Here is a 21,559-nt window from a genome sequence, read left to right as displayed (position 1 = left end):
GAGGTCAATAAAACTTTAATTCGGACAAATTAGCATCCTTGACCAGAAACATCTATCTACATCCTTCATAATCATCTAGAAGTTACTAAAATATCTCAAAATTGAAGAGACCAATTCAGCAGTTTTCATGATCTGATTGGTTAGATTATTCTATTTTTTCATTTTTATTTTTGCCTGTCTTGGCAAGGAAAAATTTTAGGAGACAACTGGATGATCAAGGATAATTGTGACCTTAGCTATTGGTTTCTTATCAATACCAAGGTGTAAGGCAGCTTTTCAGTGGGAGAGCCCCAATGTGAGTTTCAGGAAACTGAGATTTTTGAAGCTAGATGTAGATCTTCATAGTACTAGAAAGGTTCTGGAATATCCTGAAAGAGAGATTTATTGCATCTGCCATCAACAATTGAGATAACCCTACATGGATGCCGAATGGACCAACCATATGCCAGCATTAATTATATTCTGATTATAATTAATAACCGCTATCCTTGGATTTTGAAACCTCCTCTCATCTTGAGAAGTATTGGCATCCAAGATTGACTGACATGCAGGTTCTCAACTCTGTTCAAGTTGTTTGAGTTTGTTCTGGTTTGCACTGCCTCCATCTTTCACTGGCAGAAATGTTCTTAGCAAGTTAGCAATGACCTCAACAATTTCAATGCAACTATGGTTCGGTCCTTCTCAGAATTGAGGGCCACATTCAAGACATTTCACATTCAATATTAAGGATATCATTTTATTTTTAAGCTACAAACATCATAAACTATGAACATAATATCTTGCTAATGATTCCTATTATTGTAATGAACAAATTTCTTTACACAACATTGGCAGGTGCACATATTTATAGATGTTCATATTGTTTTCTGAGAAAATGTTATAAAATATCAACTTGCTGAATGATGCAAGTATTCTTTCTTATAGTGATATTCAAGATGATAAGATTTCCTTTGAGTAAATATTGGTTTCATGGTCAGTATTTTTGTAGCAAAATTTTCAAGTTACAACAATTATATGCAAAATTTGCTAATAAGAAGCAACCATTCCTGCAGTTTACTAGCTCTACAGGATAAGCTAATACCATAGGCGGGGCAAGCAACAAGGCCAGAAGGATTATTCAAAAAAAGAGGAAAATAGAAAAGCATTTATATTCTGACCATAATCAGATGTGAGAAGAATTGAGTGAAGCAGCTCATATAGCAGACCATTATTTGGCACTTTCTTTTCACTTCCTTGTGTTTACCAACACATGGTCAGAAATCCAGCATCGGTAAAACTTGTTAAAGTCATGGCTTGATATTTATTAATTAAAAAATCGAAAAAAAATCTCAAGAAGATAATGAAATGTTACATTCTTGATACGGAAGACCTTTGTCTAGGAAACAGCTATCTAATAAATTAATGAGGGATCGTGATACAAGATCTTCTGGAGCCGTGACATATGATATGCCAAGTACGAACTCTCTTCATTTAGAGCACATGCATATGGACTGTCTTCCTCTATGACCTGGCACTTGTCTAACCATTTGGAAAATTCACTCAGGTGGTAATTTATCTCTCCTTATACAACGACCACCACACATAGCACGGCAAGCTCCCATCACCACCTTGTTCATCTGTCACTGTACAGGCATCTTGTTCTACCATCCCTACCCAAAAACAGCCCAAGCAATACAAAAGTTTGTATGGCTCAACAAATGAGCATTTCCTTCACACAAGCAATTATTCTGGAGTTGCACTGTACTATAGCCCCAGACAATTTTGTTTATACATCGGCATTATTCTCCATTTTTCTCTTGCATTACATGAAATTCTAGACTAACAAGCAATTATCACAATGGTTTTCTGAGAATGTATCATCTATTTTAATTTACCATGTACTCCTGAGAGCATATTTGACAAAAAAATATAGATATGCAAAACAGCATAGGAAAAAGGAAAAGAGTAATGTGGCATTATTGGCTGGGAATTGCACTGGGAAAAACTAGTAAAGGAGAATACTACAGTAGATTCAATGACTTGGGAAAATCTCATTGACAGGGAATGTAAAATGCGGTGGAAATACAATCCAAAAGATCATGTGCTAAAAGTAGTGCACAAACATGCTTAGGTAGACAAAGCTTGCCAAATACCATTTTTCAGTTCTCGGGAGTTTAAACCACAGTTGAAAGCAATCATGGAAAACTACAACCGGCAGTCTAACAAATCAATAATTGATTACAGGCATTGCCTGGTTACCATTTCATTTTGGCTAGTTGGCTTTAATAGTGTTTACTGTTTAGCATACCTTCTATAATGGCAGTGATGTGTAAACCAGTAGGAAAGATTACCCACAAAGATGCCTCAATGCTATCCAGACATAACCAGAGAAGTATAATATATGGAGTGTTGGAAATAGGGGACTGCATAAGCAATTGATGAAATGTCAATTGACAGGTGCCAACCGACCATCTGATGTTGCAAAGTCACATGAATATATCTATATCTATATCTATATATAGACAATTGATGAAATGTCAATTGATAGGTGCCAACTGACCATCTGATGTTGCAAACTCATATGAATTCATGTATGTATGTATATATCTATGTTACCCCGGGACGCGTTTCCACCCCTAAACCTGAAGTTTCGGAAACGGGGACAGTTTCGGGGACGGGGGGACGGCAGGGGACGTTTCCCAAACATCCCCACCTGGAGAAGAAAATAGGAAATGCGTCCCAAAAACTTCGGAAACGGTCAACAAGTTTCCGAAACACATTGACCGTTTTGGGGACTGTTTTTCCATTTCCTAACGTCCTGGGGACTGCATAAAAAGTTTCCTATTAAAAATTTATTAAACTAAATAAAACCATTAAAAAAATGATTTTCTAAATTTTCAGTAATTTGCGGGCCCAGACTTGTGGAAGTCAATTTTTTTATAAAATATATTATAAAATGAATGATTAGAGGCAGCTGTCACAGTGTGTGTGTTTTCATTTTGAGGCTTGTGATGATAGTGATAGTGACTTTGATGTGGATGATTTAGGGTAGCTGCCATAGTATCTTTGTTTTCATTTTGACTTTGATGTTTTTGACTTTGGAGTGTTTTGTCTTGACATTATATGATCATTGATAGTTGATACATTGATGGAATGATTATATATCAATATGATCATTGATAGACTATAGTTGATACTTTAAAAGTTTAAAACTTTAAAGTTTGAGTCTTTATCTTTTCAATGTTTCCATTTTATTGAGAGTTGATGTTTTTCATTCTCTTATTTGATTCATTTCATTATGTACTAATGATATTTTAAGTACTTAGATGATAATTGAAAATGATGATTCGATTAATGCTGATTGCTATGCTCTATGATCATTGATGAATCATTATTTGATGAATGGAATTGATAATTTTAAACTATGTTGTTGTGATGAATATATTTGAAAAAAAAAAAATTAATATTTATATATATATATATATATAGCCGTCCCTTGCCGTCCCCTGTTCTGGCCAAAAAAAAACCGTCCCGGGAACCCGTTTCCCTGTCCCCCCGTCCCCTCATCCCGAAAACTTGGGGTAACATAGGTATATATCTATATCTATATCTATGTCTATATATGCATCTTCTTGACTAAGCAGGATTGCTGATATTGTGGTTACTAGTATTGGGCCAAACTCATGCATCTACTTTCTTTCAAGGAGCCAATTTTATATATATATATAGACAATTGATGAAATATCAATTGACAGGTGCCAACCGACCATTTGATGTTGCAAACTCGAATGAATCCATGTATGTATGTATTATCTATATATGCATCTTCTTGACTAAGCAGGATTGCTGATATTGTGGTTGCTAGTATAGGGCCAAACTCATGCATGTACTTTCTTTCAAGGAGCCAATTATATATATACCAGTCACTTGGATAGAGACGTGAATTTTGCAAATGATTTTCAGCTGTGAATGGGCCAGTTGTGACATCCATTTTATGGACAATCTCTGATATTCTTTTGGCTGTGTGATTAAACCATGCAAAGAAGATTTATTGGTGCCGTCCATTAGCTATTAGGATCTGTTCTATGATTGTTGTGCATTTTATTTCTGCATTTTGGCCACACTTTTGTGGGCTTTTTTTGACTGGAGTTTAAGGTCAATTTGAGCATTAATAAAGGCAATTCGTGGTTGTAATGTCCCTTGTTAGGACAGTTTAAGAATCTGGGATCATTATCTTAATTCTCTTGTTTTGCTATGAACCACTCCTTATATGTACATAATGATAGTAATGTTTCAAGCAACGCTATAAATATCGTAGGGTCCTTGCAGGGCACATTTTTCTTATTATATACAACTACTATTCATATCAATGCTATCTCTGATTTAATAATGTGCCATACATGGATTGGACTGATTTAATAACTGTACTTAGTGCAATATGGAGATTGATTTTGAGAGGATCCTATTACTCTGATAGTTACTTTGATTTGAGAAGATTCAAGAATGAACAAAGATTGAGCCTCTGTAATATTCCAAGCATGATAATTGACAAAAATAGAAAATTGACACAATATCAGACCCACGAATCAGAGATCAACTGAATTCAGAGAGGGATTGCAATTAGTATATGGCTAGTAATCTTGGCAATTGGTCTCCAAAGGGATTGGTATCCGTGTTGTAAGTCACGTATATAGATGGATGTGTAAATTCAATGTCCAATGCTGTCCGGAGGTGCAGAGAGAATTCAGTCTGCTCGATTTGAAAGAACAGAAGCGACGATTGAGTGCAGATGAATGTCGCCGCTACAATCTATGCCTTTGCTGGATGTAGATGTCTGATGATCCAAGTATATTTGAGATGATGTGCAGCGAGTCTGTGCAGTGCCAACTACGCCAAGCTTATGGATGGTCATTGTCTCCGAGTATGTATTCCAGAATCAAGGATGACTGCTATGAAATGCTCAGGAAGTGTAGTGCAGGGATGTGCTACTGATATGAATGATGGTGTGCTGGTAGTGTCTAGTATCTACAAAAGGAGGTGATGTATAAAGACCACAGAATGAATGCACAATGTTTGATGTTGAACCACCAATGATATAATTGATCACAATGTATGCTGTGGATGGAAAGCTCAGATTGATCAGTGTAAATCAATGGAAACGATGCTAGAGAGGTGTCACAGGATATTGACATTTTGAATAGTGTATATCAATGACAATGCTGTCAATGAGTGTTGCAGGTTGCTCATACTTGATTATAGATGTTTTGTAATACTTTTGCAAGTACGCACAAGGAGGCATGAATTTGCCCAGACCAAAGTGCAATTGCTATGATAGACCTTCAGATCTGATCACTCAAGGGATGTATCACTGCCATTCACATGATAAATCTCTGATCTTAAGTCCATCTCCTCTATCCCTTCTTTGGACATTAGAAGAATATTTGACCATATCTTATTCATCAGGTCAGGTCTCTACATAATTGAAAAGTCACTTCCTTTGGAAATTAAATACCCTATGAAGAATAACTATAGTTGTGTCAGTTTTGCAACATAATCATTTGTTAATTGATCTCTTATGTTGACTAGTTGCTGCCTGCTTAAGGAACATAATCGCTACTGCACTAGCTTATATATATTATATATATATATATATATATAGAATAAGCCGAGAGATATTCTTCTCAAGGCACCTATTTTCATAATCCTATAATTTTCATGATCGCATATTTATGTGAGTCTAAGAGGTGGGAGGAAATGATTTGAGACTCTTGATCTGCCTCATTTTTACTTTCATTTCCCTCTGTAATTTTCACGATTTTAATTATAATTATATTTAGTCTATTCCTATTTTGTTTTTTTGATGTGTAAATGAACGTCAAATTTTTTCAAAATAGAAAAAGTTTACATTGAAGATTGCTGCCACTGTAGAAAGCCTCTCGGCTTAATTATAGTCTAATAAATTGCTAATAACATTATTACTTCCCTAAGTGTCTCCTTTAGTTGAAGTCTGGACACCATTTTTTCCTCAACAGTCGATTTATTTCATGTATTTATTTGTGGGATGCTTTGCTGATATTGTTTTGCACCTCAATCGTTTGTAGTCAGCATGTAACTAGTATAACCAAAAAATATATGTTATCAGTATAACAGCCAATCCATATGACTCCATGACTTGATGTTTAATGTAATCTACCATGCCAGAGAAATGTCTCAAGCCAGGGGGGTTTGTAAATGTCTATTTCTGCATGTCTTCCATGGTGTCCAGGGAATAGAGAGGAGTCCGGGACTTGATTTCATCCTCCTTATTCATTTGTTTCAACATGTTAATTTACTTATATTTTTATTATATTATAATTATAATAATACATTAGCAATGAAATGTTACATTATGTTATAATATTATTTAATTAATATAATTTATTATATATTAATTATTATATTAATAAATACATTAATATAATACTGTCAATTATTCCTACTTAATACTATAATATTAATAGATTATATTATATTGTTTATTGATTATTAATTATTCATTACTCTAAGATTATATTTATTATATTGTTATTATTTATTGAGTTTAATCTTTGAGATAGGGGACATTACATTATATTGAGACCTGCCCCTGATGCAGGCAATATTATTGTGAATTTTTGCACTGATAGATAATGCATATGTAATTCATGGCAGAACACATAATTAATTGAAAATTAATGTGTGATTTGGTCAAAAAAGCTGTATTTAATTTTGAATCTGATCATAAGCTTGTTCTGATTAGAAGAGTTAATTGTCAAGCTATATTGAGATCATAAATACAAGAATCAGCTAGGACTCGGCAAGCATGACTCAACTACTAGTCAATGTACTCGGTGCAAACTCGAAAAAGAGAAAAACAAAGAAATTTAGAGATTTTTAAGGATTTAAACTTGTTTCATGCACCCTTTATTACATAAACCTTATAGACACCATAAACTCATCAGATGGAAATGATCATATATGTATACATCAATCACACAAGTATAAACACAAATTGTAGCTGAGGAAAATAGCTCACTTATATTAATACAGTGAAATGTTTACAAAACTCATGCAATATGAAATCCATGACATCAAAAGTTCCAAACAAATATAGCAACAATAACTAGAAGTCTATGGCTCAAAGGAGCCTGCATCCTTCCTATGAAGGCGTTTAAGGTAAGTCGGGGATGATGTAGCAGCCGTAACATTTTTTAACCATGAATATGCAGAGATTTGATTAGGGGATATGTATTATGTAGCTTTTTATGATCGTAATTCATTAGTGGCCCATTACTTCTTAGATTTATAGCTTGATGTGGGTTTGGGGGCTGTACACCAAAATGAGGTTGATGATGGCACCCCTCACGAGCATTTGTGTGTGTGTGTGTGTGTGTGAGAGAGAGAGAGAGAGAGGGGGGGAGAGATGTCTAGAATTCAAGGTAGGTTGAGTGAGATAGAGTGAGAGAATGTTGATAGGAGTCTGTTGATTACTTTAATTTGACTAAGTCTGAAAATTTGTAAGATCTTCTAAAACCTAGAACTTGCAATTGAACTCCTACAGATCTGAAACCATTCTCAAACATCCTGCCAACACATACATGAAATTTAACTTTAAGTATGAATGGAAAAACACATATTGAAATGTGACTTAATGAAGACAAAGATGGGGAGTTAAATGTTATATTTCATGTATATTTTGGGGGCATCTCATAAATCAAAAAAGCGTTGAAATTTTAAAGGCTTCAAAAAATATGTGAGTTTGGCTTAATCTAGACTAAAATGATAAATGGTTAAAATATTCAACATCAAACAAAGGAGAGGAATACTATTGATTTTCTTGAGGATCGCTGCAAATGTATTTGCACTACCTGTTAAGGTATGTACTTTCCAAATGGCAGCCATCTCTCTTATATTGGATGAAATATGGATAGACATGTCTATTTATTAGTATTTAATATAACAGTTTTGTTATTAAACAAACACACACACACACACACACACACACACATAGTGAGTTTTATCCGACTAAAACTACACTAGCATTAACACACCCTCTTGGTTAGGGAGGATAAACACTAGACCATATATTACCTCAATGTAATATCTTTGATCAGAAGATATTCAATTGTCAGCATTTGAATGTGTAATAAAGCGGCTAGAGACATTGCATGCAAAAATGGCTTTGACGAAATGGAGTATAATAGTGTGATATGCATAAGATGTGAAAGACAAATTCGTTGAGGCATATCCCATTTGAAGTACCACCTTGCTGGTATACAAAAGGGTGACACAAGGGTTTGTAATAAGTTAATAACAATACAAAGGAAATAAAATGAAAGATGATTTCTTTGCTCAGTGCCCAAGAAGAGAAGAAATTGAAGAGGGAAAGGGAAAAATTGGCTATGAGGGCATCCATTTCTGAATCACAAGGTATGCCTTTTTAAGAATCATTTATTATTTTCTAATCACCATTATTAGTTTGATTGTGCTAAAAAAATGATCATGATTCATAATGAAATGATGTGGGTTTTGACTAGATATCCTAGTCACCCTTGATAAAGACGAAGAAACACTTGAGAGGATAGTGGGCTCTCTTCATGGCCCACGGATCTGCACCCCTACCAGTGTCAAGTCCTCAAGCTCGGCTTTCAAATCCACTGGTTCTAGTAGACCAAAAAAAACTTCTATTGATGGTAATTTTGTGCATAGAAATGCACCTGGACCACAACCATCACTAGAGGGTATTGGATGGAACAGTTTTGTGCATCGGCAAGTTGACATTCAATGTGTTAGACTTTTGGTTTTTTAACCTCTCCTTCAATTTTGCAGCAAGTCCATATTTTTTGAATTTTGTGACTGGTTGTACTGTAGCAGGAAAGAGCTACAAGCCACCTCCTCCTCTAGACTCGAGTGGGAGGTTAATTTACTTGTTTCAAACTTTAATATTTTTAAAGTTCTACAATTTACTTTCTCGAGTGGGAGGTTAGTTTACTTGTTTCAAACTTTAATATTTTTAAATTTCTACAATTTACTTATCTTTGTTGAAAGTAATTTTTTTTTAATCAAAGTTGTTTACTTAAATGTCATTTTTTTATTTTGTGCTTGTACATTGCTAAAAGATGATGTTTTTAGGGCTAAAGTTGTAGCCAAAGAGAAAAAAATTACAAAGCAAGCATTATGGATGCACCATACTTTTAGATGGATGGACGGATGAAAGAAATCGTACCATCATCAACTTTTTGGTTTCTTGCAAGGATCAAGTAGTCTTTCTTAAATCCTTGGATGCCTCAAAGAAGGTAAAGATGGCTCAAACTTTGGCTCTAATGCCAGAGAGTGTTGTGATGGAGGTTGGGAATGAAAATGTGGTACAAATCATAACCGACAATGTAACGGCATATGTGGCAATGGGTATGATCTTACAAGGAAAGCATAGCACACTCTTTTGGTTTCCTTGTGCAACACATGTTATTGACCTTCTTTTCAAGGATCTAGGGTAATTGGATTGGGTGAAATCGATTGTAGAGGATGCAAGGAAGATAACAAAATATATCTACAATCAACCGTGGGTCCTTCACTTGATGAGAGACTTCACCCATGAAGAGGATTTGATTAGACCCACGGTTGCAAGATTGCAACATTTTTTTTAACATTGAAAAGTGTTCTTCATATGAGTCCTTTGAGGCAGATATTTGTGATTCCACTATGGCTAGAGTCAGGTTACTCAAAGAAGCCCGATGGACAAAGTGTAGCATGCATTGTCTTTGAAAACCACATTTTTGATCTAGCTACAGAAATTGTAGAGGTAACTTGGGAAACATCAAAAGTTGAATATTTAATTTTTTTGCACTTATTAATCAAGTTTTAATTATTAATATATAACCCTCCTCACTGATTAATGATTGTTTCCTACATTTTAATTGCAAGTGGTGAAGTCCTTGGTTAGAGTTCTCTGCTTGGTAGATGGGGAACATACTACAATGGGGTCCCATGGGCCAAAGAGGCTGTAAGAACTAAATACAAGGGGGACAGCTTAAAATTTCAGACCATACAGGATATTATTGATAGGAGGTGGAGAAATCAGCTCCACCAACCCATTCATGTAGTGCGGTATTTCCTCAAACGTTGTTACCACTTCTCTCCATCATACGTGAGTCCCAAGGGAGAGGTCATGGAGGGCTTCAATGAATGCATGCAAAGGATGGTAACTGACATTGCACTGAGAGACCTCATTTTGGCGAAGATGGAAGTGTATCAAAACACAATGGGCAAGCTATTCTCCTCAGCTATGGCAAAGAGAGGCAAACACACTCAAACCCCACGTACAATATTTGGAATTTGGAGTCTTTCACATGCATGATAAGTAGATAAATACTAAGCTACAAAAACATGACATCACCTTGGCTTTTGACTCTTTAATATTTATCTTGTAGATGCTTGGTGGCGAGATTAGGGTAAAAATGTCCCGAACTTGAAAAAACTTGCTCTTTACAAAAACATGTCATTTTTAAAATTCCCGATATTTTCCCAAGAAGTTGCTGATTTCTCTCTGATATTTGCAAAGAAAACATTTTTTTGCCTTGCTGATAAGTGGTAGAGAAAGAGACATAAAAATATCAAAATACTTAAAAGATCAAAATACATTAAAATCACTATACAAGCATACCTGTTTGCTGCTGCTGCAAAATGATGTTGATGTAGTTCTGTAAACAGCATATTGGAACTCCAAATTGAAGCCAAATTCTTCAAAACCTAGGTGCTCCTTTCCAAAATGACCACCAAGCACACCAATGACCAAGACACCTCTAATGATTCATAAATTCACCCCAAACTCTAGGCATCCAAGAGCAGGAAACTCGTGCCTCGCAAGGAGGAGGTAAGGCCAGCCAAAGGGAGGTGGGCTCACGAAAGGAGTTCAGAAATATTCAATACTGGCACCACCAATCTGCCCTCCAAGTCCTCACAAATCTATCTGCAATGTCCCTGGTTGAGACCTTTCATAATTTACTATAAATTCTCAATTAGGACTTAATTTTATAAAATTACTTATATTTTTCCTTCCACCTAGTTGATTGATAATAAATACAGATCTTTTAAGTCCCATAATTAGATCCTTGTCCTTAAAAAGTTTCTATCATTTATTCCTATATCTATATCTGTGTGTATTCCACTCCTTAAAAATACATATAAAAGCTCTAGTATTTCAGAACTACATCATTGTTCCTCCACTCATATCTGATTTGATTGAATGGTTCCCTCATTTTGTTGGAGGATTATATGTCTTCATTTTCTTTTCCCTCTTCCAGTCCATTATTTCCTTATCCATCCATGATATTGATAGTCCCTGTCTATGATGTTCTTATTTCTTTTTCTCCAAGAAGTGTAGGTACTATTGTTACATTCCCCATTTAATGATTTCGTTCTTGGTCTCTCGTGATCATGTGTACTGCTGATGAGCTCAATATTGAGGATCATCTATTTGTAAATATCAGATTGGCACTGACTGATAATGATTATACTATGAATTTGGAACAGCATCCGTACATAAGACTTTGGATGCGACAAATACGAAGGGCTTAGATCACATACAGCCTCCTCAAAACCTTGTACCAAAAATACTACTTATTTCTCATATGAAGTAATATGGTTCTTTTTATAAGACCAGACATGTTTTCCTTCAATCTATTGGATGCAATGGGTACCAGTAATGATCTTATACTTAAGAAGATAAGTTTCTTGATGATGAATATTGAATTCATCAGTATGTTTGTAGATCTCGTTATGTCATCCGACTATTTGGAGCTTATATAGAGGGTAACAATAAGAAGATTATTAAATATCTCATGTTGTTAGGAACCTGTGTGTTCCTTCTGTTTATTTTGTTAGAGTAGTGTTGTTGGACGCATATGCTTTGTAAGTCGTCCCGTGAGTATGTTTTATTATCCCACATGCATAGGTAGTATTACTTTTCTAGATCGTACCCAGTATATAAGAATAGGTTGAGGCCCTTGATGGGCACGGACGAATTTATTGTATTGAGCTTGCTCAAAGGAGGTTACCCCCTCGAAGTGGCCTGCGATCAGTAGATTCATTCTGAGTTCTGCTATCACTTTGTATTCTGTTATTTCGAGCATTCTCACGATATTGCTATAAGGAGGTTCTTCACATCTGGTATCAGAGCACTCTCTTGGGCTCGCTGGGTGGAAATTACATCAAATTTTTTTTTTTCTGTCGTGGCCTTCAGGTTCCTCTCACTTCTAATATCTCTTGTTATTGCAATAACTCTTTTCAGTTGTTCTGTCTGTGAGTGAATTTTCCTAAGTCGACTGTTCAAATAAAGAAAAATTTTTTTTAAAAAAAAAAAGAGTAAAAATTTTTCTGTTTTTTAGTCGTAGCTTCCTTGTTTGCTTTCTGTTTCTGCTCATACTTCCGCAGAACGTCTGCAATATCATTTCGCATACTTCCTTCCTTGGCGACCCAACCCCAAATTTTACATATCAAAGCCCTAAATCCCTCATTTATCTAATTTTAGGGTTTGCCCTATCTTTTTCACCTCTCATCCAATCGCCACCAAACTGAGCCACAAGATTCAATTCCTCATTTTGCTCCCTTATCCCTCTTGGACTGTTCGCCTCATTTCGCCTCCCTACCCTTGAAACCCTCATTTTTCTTTTTCCCTTGTCCCCAGATAGTCTCCCACCACCCGTCGAACACCCATTTCCTATATGAGTTTTACCCAAATCCAAGTTTGCCGTAACTAAAAAAGTTTTTGTTTCTCATCTTCTACCCATTCCAAAAAAAAAAAAAAAAAAAAAAAAAAAAAAAACCTTGTTTTATGGTTGTTACACGTACAGGAGCAAAAATCATGGAAGAGGAAATTGCATCCCTCAAAACCAAACTTCAAGATCTGGATGACAAAATTCTGGGTCTTAACTTTCAGCAGTCAGCCATGAGCCGAAACCATTCAGGAGATACTGGGTCCTCTTCTGGCAATTTCCGTGGACCAAAGCTTGATTTTCCACGCTTCGATGGTTCTGATCCGACTGGATGGATCTATAGGGCAGAGCAGTATTTCAGCTTGCATAATACTTTGGATAACCACAAAGTCCCCCTTGCATCTTTTCATTTGGAACATGAAGCTCTTCAATGGTTCCGTTGGTACATCAAGGCTAATGTAGGCCCAACGTGGAGAGAATTGTGCACCCTCATTTTGGAGCGCTTTGGCCCTAGTTCCTTTGATGATTTCACAGGAGCACTCACTAAACTGCGTCAAACAGGCACTGTAAGAGAATACCAGACAGAGTTTGAAAAATTAGCTAATTACACAGAGGGCTTGTCTGATGAATTCTTCCGTAGTTGTTTTGTCAGTGGTCTGAAGGATGCACTTCGCTCAGAAGTCAAAATGTTTCGACCTACTACAATGATGGAAGCCCTGGGGTTGGCTAAGTTAGCGGAAGACAAGATTAGTGCTCTACAACGCTCCAGATCTAATTTTGTTCCACTCAGAAATACAGGTTCTCACAACCCTCCAGTCATACCAGCTCCCAGAACTACTCCGATCAAGCACTTGTCTGAAACAGAGATGCGAGTCAGGCGAGACAAAGGGCTTTGTTATAATTGTGATGAGAAATGGTCTCGGGGCCATAGATGTGTTCAGCAAAAGCTCTATCTCTTGGATGTGGATTCTCCACCGGAACTGGAAGAATATGTAGATGCTCAGGAAATAGTGGATGATGAGGTTGAGCCTCACCAGCCTGAACCTCCTTCACCAGAAGCTCCACCAGAGATATCTGTCCATGCTTTGGCAGGAGTCACTACTCCACAAACCATGCGGGTCCAGGGTTTCTTCAAGAAGATCCCTCTTACTATACTCATTGATTCTGGTAGCACTCATAACTTCATTGATCCACGAATAGCCAAACAGGCTGATTGCTTTATCCATCCCTGCTCTAGCTTTGAAGTCATGATTGCCAATGGGGGCACTTTACCTTGTAAAGGGAAATGTCGCAATGTGCGTCTCTCTATTGGAGATTATAACATGCGCTCTGACATGTTTGCCTTACCCTTAGGTGGCTGTGATGTGGTTTTGGGTGCCCAATGGTTACGCACTCTTGGCCCCATTCTCTGGGATTTTGCTGAACTTTGGATGCAGTTTTCAGCCGCGGGGCACCAACACACTTTGAAAGGCTTACAACCAGGGTCTCTCAGCATCATCAGTTCACACCGTATGGAAAAACTTCTTAAGAAGAATTCACATGGTGTCATCGCTCAGCTCCATTCCATTCAGATGCAGCCATCAGCAGTCTCTAGCACTCCTGCCGATCTCCAACACATTTTGGACAAGTATTCTGGTATATTTGCTGAACCTGTGGGATTACCTCCTTCTCGTCCAGAGGACCACCGTATTCAGCTCCTTCCTGGCAGTGTTCCGCCCAACATCAGGCCCTACCGCTACCCATTTCATCAGAAGACCGAAATCGAGATACTTGTCCGTGACTTACTGAAGCAAGGTATTATTCGCCCTAGTACCAGTTCCTTTTCTTCTCCAGTTCTGCTTGTTCGCAAAAAAGATGGGTCATGGCGACTCTGCATTGATTTCCGAGCACTTAATCATCTCACTATAAAGGACAAGTTTCCCATTCCAGTTGTTGATGAACTTCTTGATGAACTTCATGGGGCTCATTTTTTCTCCAAGTTAGATCTTCGTTCTGGGTATCATCAAATTCGGGTTAATGAGGAGGATATACCTAAAACTGCCTTCCGCACACATGATGGTCACTATGAATTTTTAGTCATGCCCTTTGGCCTCACGAATGCTCCTTCAACATTTCAGGCAGTGATGAATAACATATTTCGACCATACCTCCGGAAATTCATTCTGGTCTTCTTTGATGATATCCTCATATATAGCAAAACTTGGGCTGAGCATCTCCATCATCTGGAGCTTGTCTTGCAACTTCTCTCTGATCATCAACTCTGTGCAAAACTATCTAAATGTGTGTTTGGCCAGGAGGAAGTGGAGTATCTCGGGCATATTGTTGCACACCATGGAGTGCGGGTGGATCCTACAAAAATAGATGCCATGAAAACTTGGCCGCATCCTAAAACTCTCAAGAGCCTTCGGGGTTTTTTGGGGTTGACTGGCTACTACCGCAAGTTTGTCAAAGATTACGGGAAAATTGCAGCACCATTGACAGCTCTGTTAAAAAAGGATGCCTTCTCCTGGACCCCTGTTGCTGAGACTGCATTTGAACAACTGAAACAGGCTATGTGCAGTACACCTGTTCTCGCGATGCCAGATTTTTCCAAACCCTTCACTATTGAGAGTGATGCTTGCGGCAATGGATTGGGTGCTGTTCTCCTGCAAGATGATCATCCTATTGCGTTCACTAGCAAAGCCCTCTCTGGTAAGAATCTAGCCCTCTCTACTTATGAAAAAGAAATGATGGCTATTTTGCATGCTGTACAGAAGTGGCGGCCATACCTCTTAGGGAGTCATTTTTGCATCAGAACCGATCACCAAAGTCTGAAATACTTCCTGGAACAACGGGTATCCTCTCCTACACAACAGAAATGGGTCAGCAAACTCATGGGGTATGATTATGAGATCACCTACAAGAAGGGTAAGGAGAATATTGTGGCAGATGCTCTTTCTCGCACATTTGATAATCAAGCTTCCCTTTCCGCTATTTCTATGCCCATTCCCAATTGGTTAGCGTCTGTTCAGCAGGGCTATGACAGTGACTCTTCTTTATCTCAAATCATTCACCAGCTAGCCAATAATCCTTCTGCTATACCACATTACTCTTGGGATGGTGCTTCTCTTCGATACAAGGGTCGGCTAGTGCTTCCTCAGAACCCAGCTCTACATCAGGCTATTTTTTATGAACTCCATGCTTCTCCTTCAGCAGGGCACTCAGGCTTCCTCAAAACTTATGAGCGAGCAAGGAGAAACTTCTTTTGGAAAGGGATGAAACAGACGATTCAACAGATGGTGGCTGAATGTGATACTTGCCAACGCCACAAGGGTGAAACGACCCTCCTTCCTGGCTTGCTCGAACCATTGCCCATCCCTACACGGATTTGGACTGATATTTCTATGGATTTCATTGAAGGGCTTCCTAAATCCGGTGGCAAGACAGTGATCTTGGTTGTGGTTGATCGTCTCTCGAAATATAGTCATTTTTGTGCCCTCCGCCACCCCTATACTGCCTCCTCTGTTGCACAAATCTTCATGGACCAGATATTTCGTCTTCATGGACTCCCTTCTTCCATTGTCTCTGATCGTGATGCAACTTTTACCAGTCATTTTTGGACTGAACTGTTTCAGAAAACTGGCACCAAACTGAAGATGAGTTCGGGCTATCACCCACAAACTGATGGTCAAACTGAAATTGTCAATAAATGCTTGGAAACTTATCTTCGTTGCTTCACTTCCGAACAGCAACATCAGTGGGCCAAGTGGCTCCCTTTAGCTGAATGGTGGTACAATACCTCTTACCACACTGCCTCTAAAATGACTCCATATGAAGCAGTCTATGGTCAGGCACCTCCAGTGCTCCTTCCCTACACTCCCAACAGCTCACCAGTCCAGGCAGTTGACATAGTTCTCCGCAGCAGGGATCAGATTCTTCGTACCTTACAGGATAATCTTCACATGGCCCATAATCGGATGAAACAGCAAGCAGATCAACACCGTTCTGAGCGCTCATTTCAAGTTGGGGATATGGTTTTTCTTCGTCTACAGCCATACAAACAATCCTCCCTAAAGCTGAAAGGGCGTCATAAGCTGGCCCCAAAATTTTATGGGCCTTATAAGGTTCTGCAGAAGATTGGTTCAGTTGCTTATAAACTGGAACTTCCTCCTTCTTCCCGCATTCATCCAGTCTTTCATGTTTCTTGTCTAAAGAAAGTTCTGGGTACCACTGTCAGAGCACAAACTACTCTCCCTGAAATGGATACGGAAGGATCCATTATCCTGGAGCCGGTGGCAATCATTGACCAGCGCACTCGCCAGCTTCGCTCTCGCTCCATCTCTGAGGTCTTGATTCAGTGGCATGGCATGCAACCAGAGGATGCTACCTGGGAACCCCTTCTTCAGATTCAACAACAATTTCCACACCTTAAGCTTTGAGGACAAAGCTTTTTTCTAAGGGAGAGGGGATATTAGGAACCTGTGTGTTCCTTCTGTTTATTTTGTTAGAGTAGTGTTGTTGGACGCATATGCTTTGTAAGTCGTCCCGTGAGTATGTTTTATTATCCCACATGCATAGGTAGTATTACTTTTCTAGATCGTACCCAGTATATAAGAATAGGTTGAGGCCCTTGATGGGCACGAACGAATTTATTGTATTGAGCTTGCTCAAAGGAGGTTACCCCCTCGAAGTGGCCTGCGATCAGTAGATTCATTCTGAGTTCTGCTATCACTTTGTATTCTGTTATTTCGAGCATTCTCACGATATTGCTATAAGGAGGTTCTTCACACATGTTCAAAGACTATATTTTTAAATCATGAATTTATTCTCTACTTTCAGATGGTAGAATCCCCAATCTGCTTCATGCTTTCCTCTTACATGTTCATCGGCTAACACAACTATTGTAATACTGATAGCTGCTATCAATGGTCCGCAGAAAATCACTGTACAATATCATGAAGCATCCTTCAATCTGTCCCGTAATCCATCCCACTATTAATGGACTGTGTCAGTGAAAGACTTGGTTGTTATTACATCTGTCTCTCCCTAATATTCTTGTGTGATGAGAGGTGAAGAAATATGTCTGTGATCCTAAACTGATATTGAAATTTTATATCCATCTCCTCATGGCTGTGGGTAAACATACATATGTGCTGCAGTTAAATCTCCACTTGGTACTATTCCTTGACAGTAATGAAATACTAAGTATTGTGTGCTCTATCCTTTGTTCTTCACTCCAATCCATTCTGTAGACTGGGAATGTAGATTATAAGGTGGACACTGGAAGTTCTGGTCGCCTATCTCCTCCATACGGCATGAATCAGATTTCCATTGTCTTTGACTTGCTGGAGTTGATGCTGTTTGCCCTGTTCCTCATGTATTCAATCTCTGATCATTGCTTACTCCCCCCCAGTCTCCTTTTCTTTTGAGTGAACTTGTTCATAATATATATGTGATGATCGATTACATCCAAAAGACACAACTGTTAGGACCTACTCTCTTTTTATAATATTGTTTAATTAATAATTATTTTTTACTTATATTTTCATTATTACATGTTGAACATATTTATTATTTATTATTAGTAGTTTGTTCATATATAATATTACACTATATAAATTAATATATTATTCTTTATGAATAATATATTAGCACAATATATTATTAATTATTATTATCATACTAATTATATATTATTTGTTCATTCCAAATAATATACAAATAATAATTGATTTATTAATTTATATATCATAATCTTAAATTATAATATTATTAAGAATTATTTATTTATTATTGAATTCTTTATTCGAAGTGGGGACATTACACTATCCTTTCAACCCATTTGAAAACTGAAGATGAAAACCAAGAAAAATCTTCAAATGAAACCCAGTTGTAATTCTTGAATGAAACCACCAACCAAATCCATGAAGAAGGATCTTTCGCCATCAAAATAAATGTCCTCAATGAAGCTTTTTGTCCTCACAAAGCTCTAGTAGTAGAACCAAGTCGAAATCAACAGAAATCTAGAATCAAAACCTCTAGACATGAAAGAGGAAAAATGAGCTCAAGAGAGTTAGTTATGCATCTCCAAATCCCACACCCTCCTTTAGGATTTCCAATAGCTAATTTTAATTAAATATCCCCTTATGTCTCCCACTTAGGTGCCCACCCCAAGGAAAACATTTTTGAATTATTTTCAAATGTAATTGCCAAATGTAGAACCACTACCAACTAATCAGGTCGATGACTAAATTATCAATTACCAAAGTTAGTAAAATACTAAAAACAAACAAATTGTTCAAAACAAGGAGTTGCAATGTGAACCTCTACCAGCCGAACTGAACAGTCACCAAACCCCAAGAGTTCCCTAACCCTAATTCATTAGCCTAAAGGAACCTGCCCAATAGGCTAATGGTTATCATGCTGCTAGTGCTTAGGAAGGGGACATTACACCACCTCATATAGGGTAAAGTATAGAGCATCGAGGGCATTTATACACCATTGGAACAACCACATTCAAGTACACATTAGAAGAGCTCAACATTCATATCAAGCTGTTTATTTCTACTCAAAACTCAAGTATGTGTGGTATATAATATAAACAGTACTTGAATGCAGTGACAGATGAAAAGATCAACCATGTTTTTTTGACACCTTTAGAGTCTTCAGCAGCTTTGAAAGGATTTTCCCCTTCAGAAATATGAAGCAAGTTAAAAACTGTCTACGTCAATTTTTTGAACTTCTCCTGCCAAACTTTTTGAAACTAAGAGATGTCATCAACATTGGTTGTTGTTATGGTTATCTGCAATCGCTTCTCTCTATCATTGTTGCATGCTCTAAGAGCATGGGGCACGGTTGATAAATGCTTTTATCACTAGGCCATTAACTCAAATTAAAGAATATCATCCTATTGATGGAAAAAAGAAAATCCACCAACGTAAATCTGAAATGAAAAAATACCACTTGAACTTTGCATGCAGATTAATAAGATACAAAGTCAATTCACACTTCATTTTCCATGTTTTCTCAACATTCAAATAGTAAAAATATGAATGTGATTAAGCTTCATGAATTCATCTTTAAAGGAAAGTTTCACTCAATTTGCTTCAAGAAATATAGGAGTAACAAGGCTCATTTGTCTAAAGCATGAAAATATATGTGGAATGCATATAGCCAAGATTACAGTTATTATCTATAGTTATAATTCATTTATTTCATTACAATTCATTTAATGGAATATTGCAAACTCACCTTCTCCTTGTCAATACCAACCACTGTAGCTACATAATCTGCAGTAGTATGCTTGTCTCCAGAAAGCATATGAGTAGAAATTCCCATATGAGCAAGAGACTCAACAACAGTACATGCATCTTCTCTTACTTTGTCCCGCATATATATAGCACCAGCTAAGCAATCATCCACTCCTACATAAACAATAGTTTCATTTGACCCTTCCAAAGAGGGAGGATCCCCGTTTTTAACTCCATGCCTATAAAACATGATCATTTATTGTCAAGAAAAGATTGTAAGCTTACAAATTCACAGATATTTTAAACAATGCATCAACAAAAACCATTAACTATTAACTATGCCATTCCTTATGGAAAGTCAAAATATGGTACAGCCAGTGGGAAATGCGATTTGGTGTATTCCTGCAAAATAATTAATGTTAAGATCATTTGTGTTTGTTTTGTCAAGTTCGTCTGTTAAATTGCCATACTTTAAAAGCCTAACATCAAGATTTCAGTAATGAGTTCTCTTCTGTTCTCAATCTTGTTCAACCATTTGGTATACCATGTGTATAGAATTTATTAAGCTTATCCAACTTTTAATTACTACTGAACAATTTTTTCATATATTCTGATGTAGACTAAAGACTACTTGGGCTCTATCGTATCTGCAATGATTGTATTGCAGATCTATATACAGCTGGAAGTTGTGGTATTTTACTAAGTCCTCCGATTATTTTACCAAAGCGTTTCTGTTATTATATTTAAAACTAAAAGCCTATTCAATCCCTGTGTTCTAGAATTGTCCAGTCTCTATTTTTTGTTGAACAAGTGTCTAGTTGTAGAATTTATTTTTAATCAAAATTTAAATATCGAATTCCTTGTGTGGAAGAATGTCTTAGCCTTTTGCCTTGGCTAAATCCAAAAGGACATACTTTAAAATTCAAAATGAACATAAAATGACCCCTAAAAACACTATACATTTTTAAATAGCAAGTATATATTACCCAATTTTAAGATGGTTTATATATTCAAGAAGCTTCCCATTTTAATTTGAAGAAGTTTCCCAGTTTAACTATATAGTTTTTTGTCATACATCTCTTCTATTTCATAATGCAATGCTAATAGTACACTATGATTAAGATTATCCTAAGAAGCCGGATTCGTCCCCTGTTGCCCGGATTCGGGTCCAGGTCCGCATGGGTCCAGATTCGCCCCCGGGTTTGCTGCAGGTCCGGGCAGGGTCCTTAGTTTGGACTGTGGGTTCATCCGGGTCCTTGCTGGAGCAAACCCAGACGAACCCACAGCGAATCTGGGGCTAAAACAACTTTAAAGAGTGTGTTTTTTAATTGTTTTCTTATGTGACTCTAAAAAGAACTTAATAAAAAACATTTCACTCATCTAATCTCTTATGTTGAGGAGGAGGATGACATAGCAGCATATGGGACTAGTGAACTAGTTTGGGTTCCAATGATGAGGATCTAGATATAGTTGCAGTTGGGGATGAAGCCATTGATCCCTCATTTTATCATGATCCATTTGACCCTTGAAGGGCATTTGACACTATGATTACTGATAAACTACTAAACACTTGTCATCTATCATTATGTTTCAAATGTTATTTGATAAAATAGTCTTTGT

At 37.2% G+C, this 21,559-nt stretch overlaps 1 protein-coding gene across 2 annotated transcripts in view; it reads right to left on the bottom strand.

Annotated features, from left to right (window-relative positions):
* The window catches only part of PAA1 (P-type ATP-ase 1), a 271,870-nt gene that overhangs the window by 12,114 nt on the left and 238,197 nt on the right, over positions 1 to 21,559 (bottom strand). For both annotated transcript variants that reach the window (XR_016358675.1, XM_089809766.1), the window contains exon 14: positions 19,941 to 20,178. Coding sequence is in view for 1 of the 2 variants with exons in the window: in XM_089809766.1 (XP_089665892.1) it covers positions 19,941 to 20,178 (238 nt within the window). In the remaining variant the exon portion in view is untranslated. The remainder of the gene's footprint in view (positions 1 to 19,940; positions 20,179 to 21,559) is intronic.

Source organism: Cupressus sempervirens, chromosome 11 (assembly GCF_028749045.1).
Source record: "Cupressus sempervirens isolate cs-2001-9-10 chromosome 11, ASM2874904v1, whole genome shotgun sequence".
Classification (NCBI taxonomy): Eukaryota; Viridiplantae; Streptophyta; class Pinopsida; order Cupressales; family Cupressaceae; genus Cupressus; species Cupressus sempervirens.
This window is presented reverse-complemented; position numbering and strand designations above follow the sequence as displayed.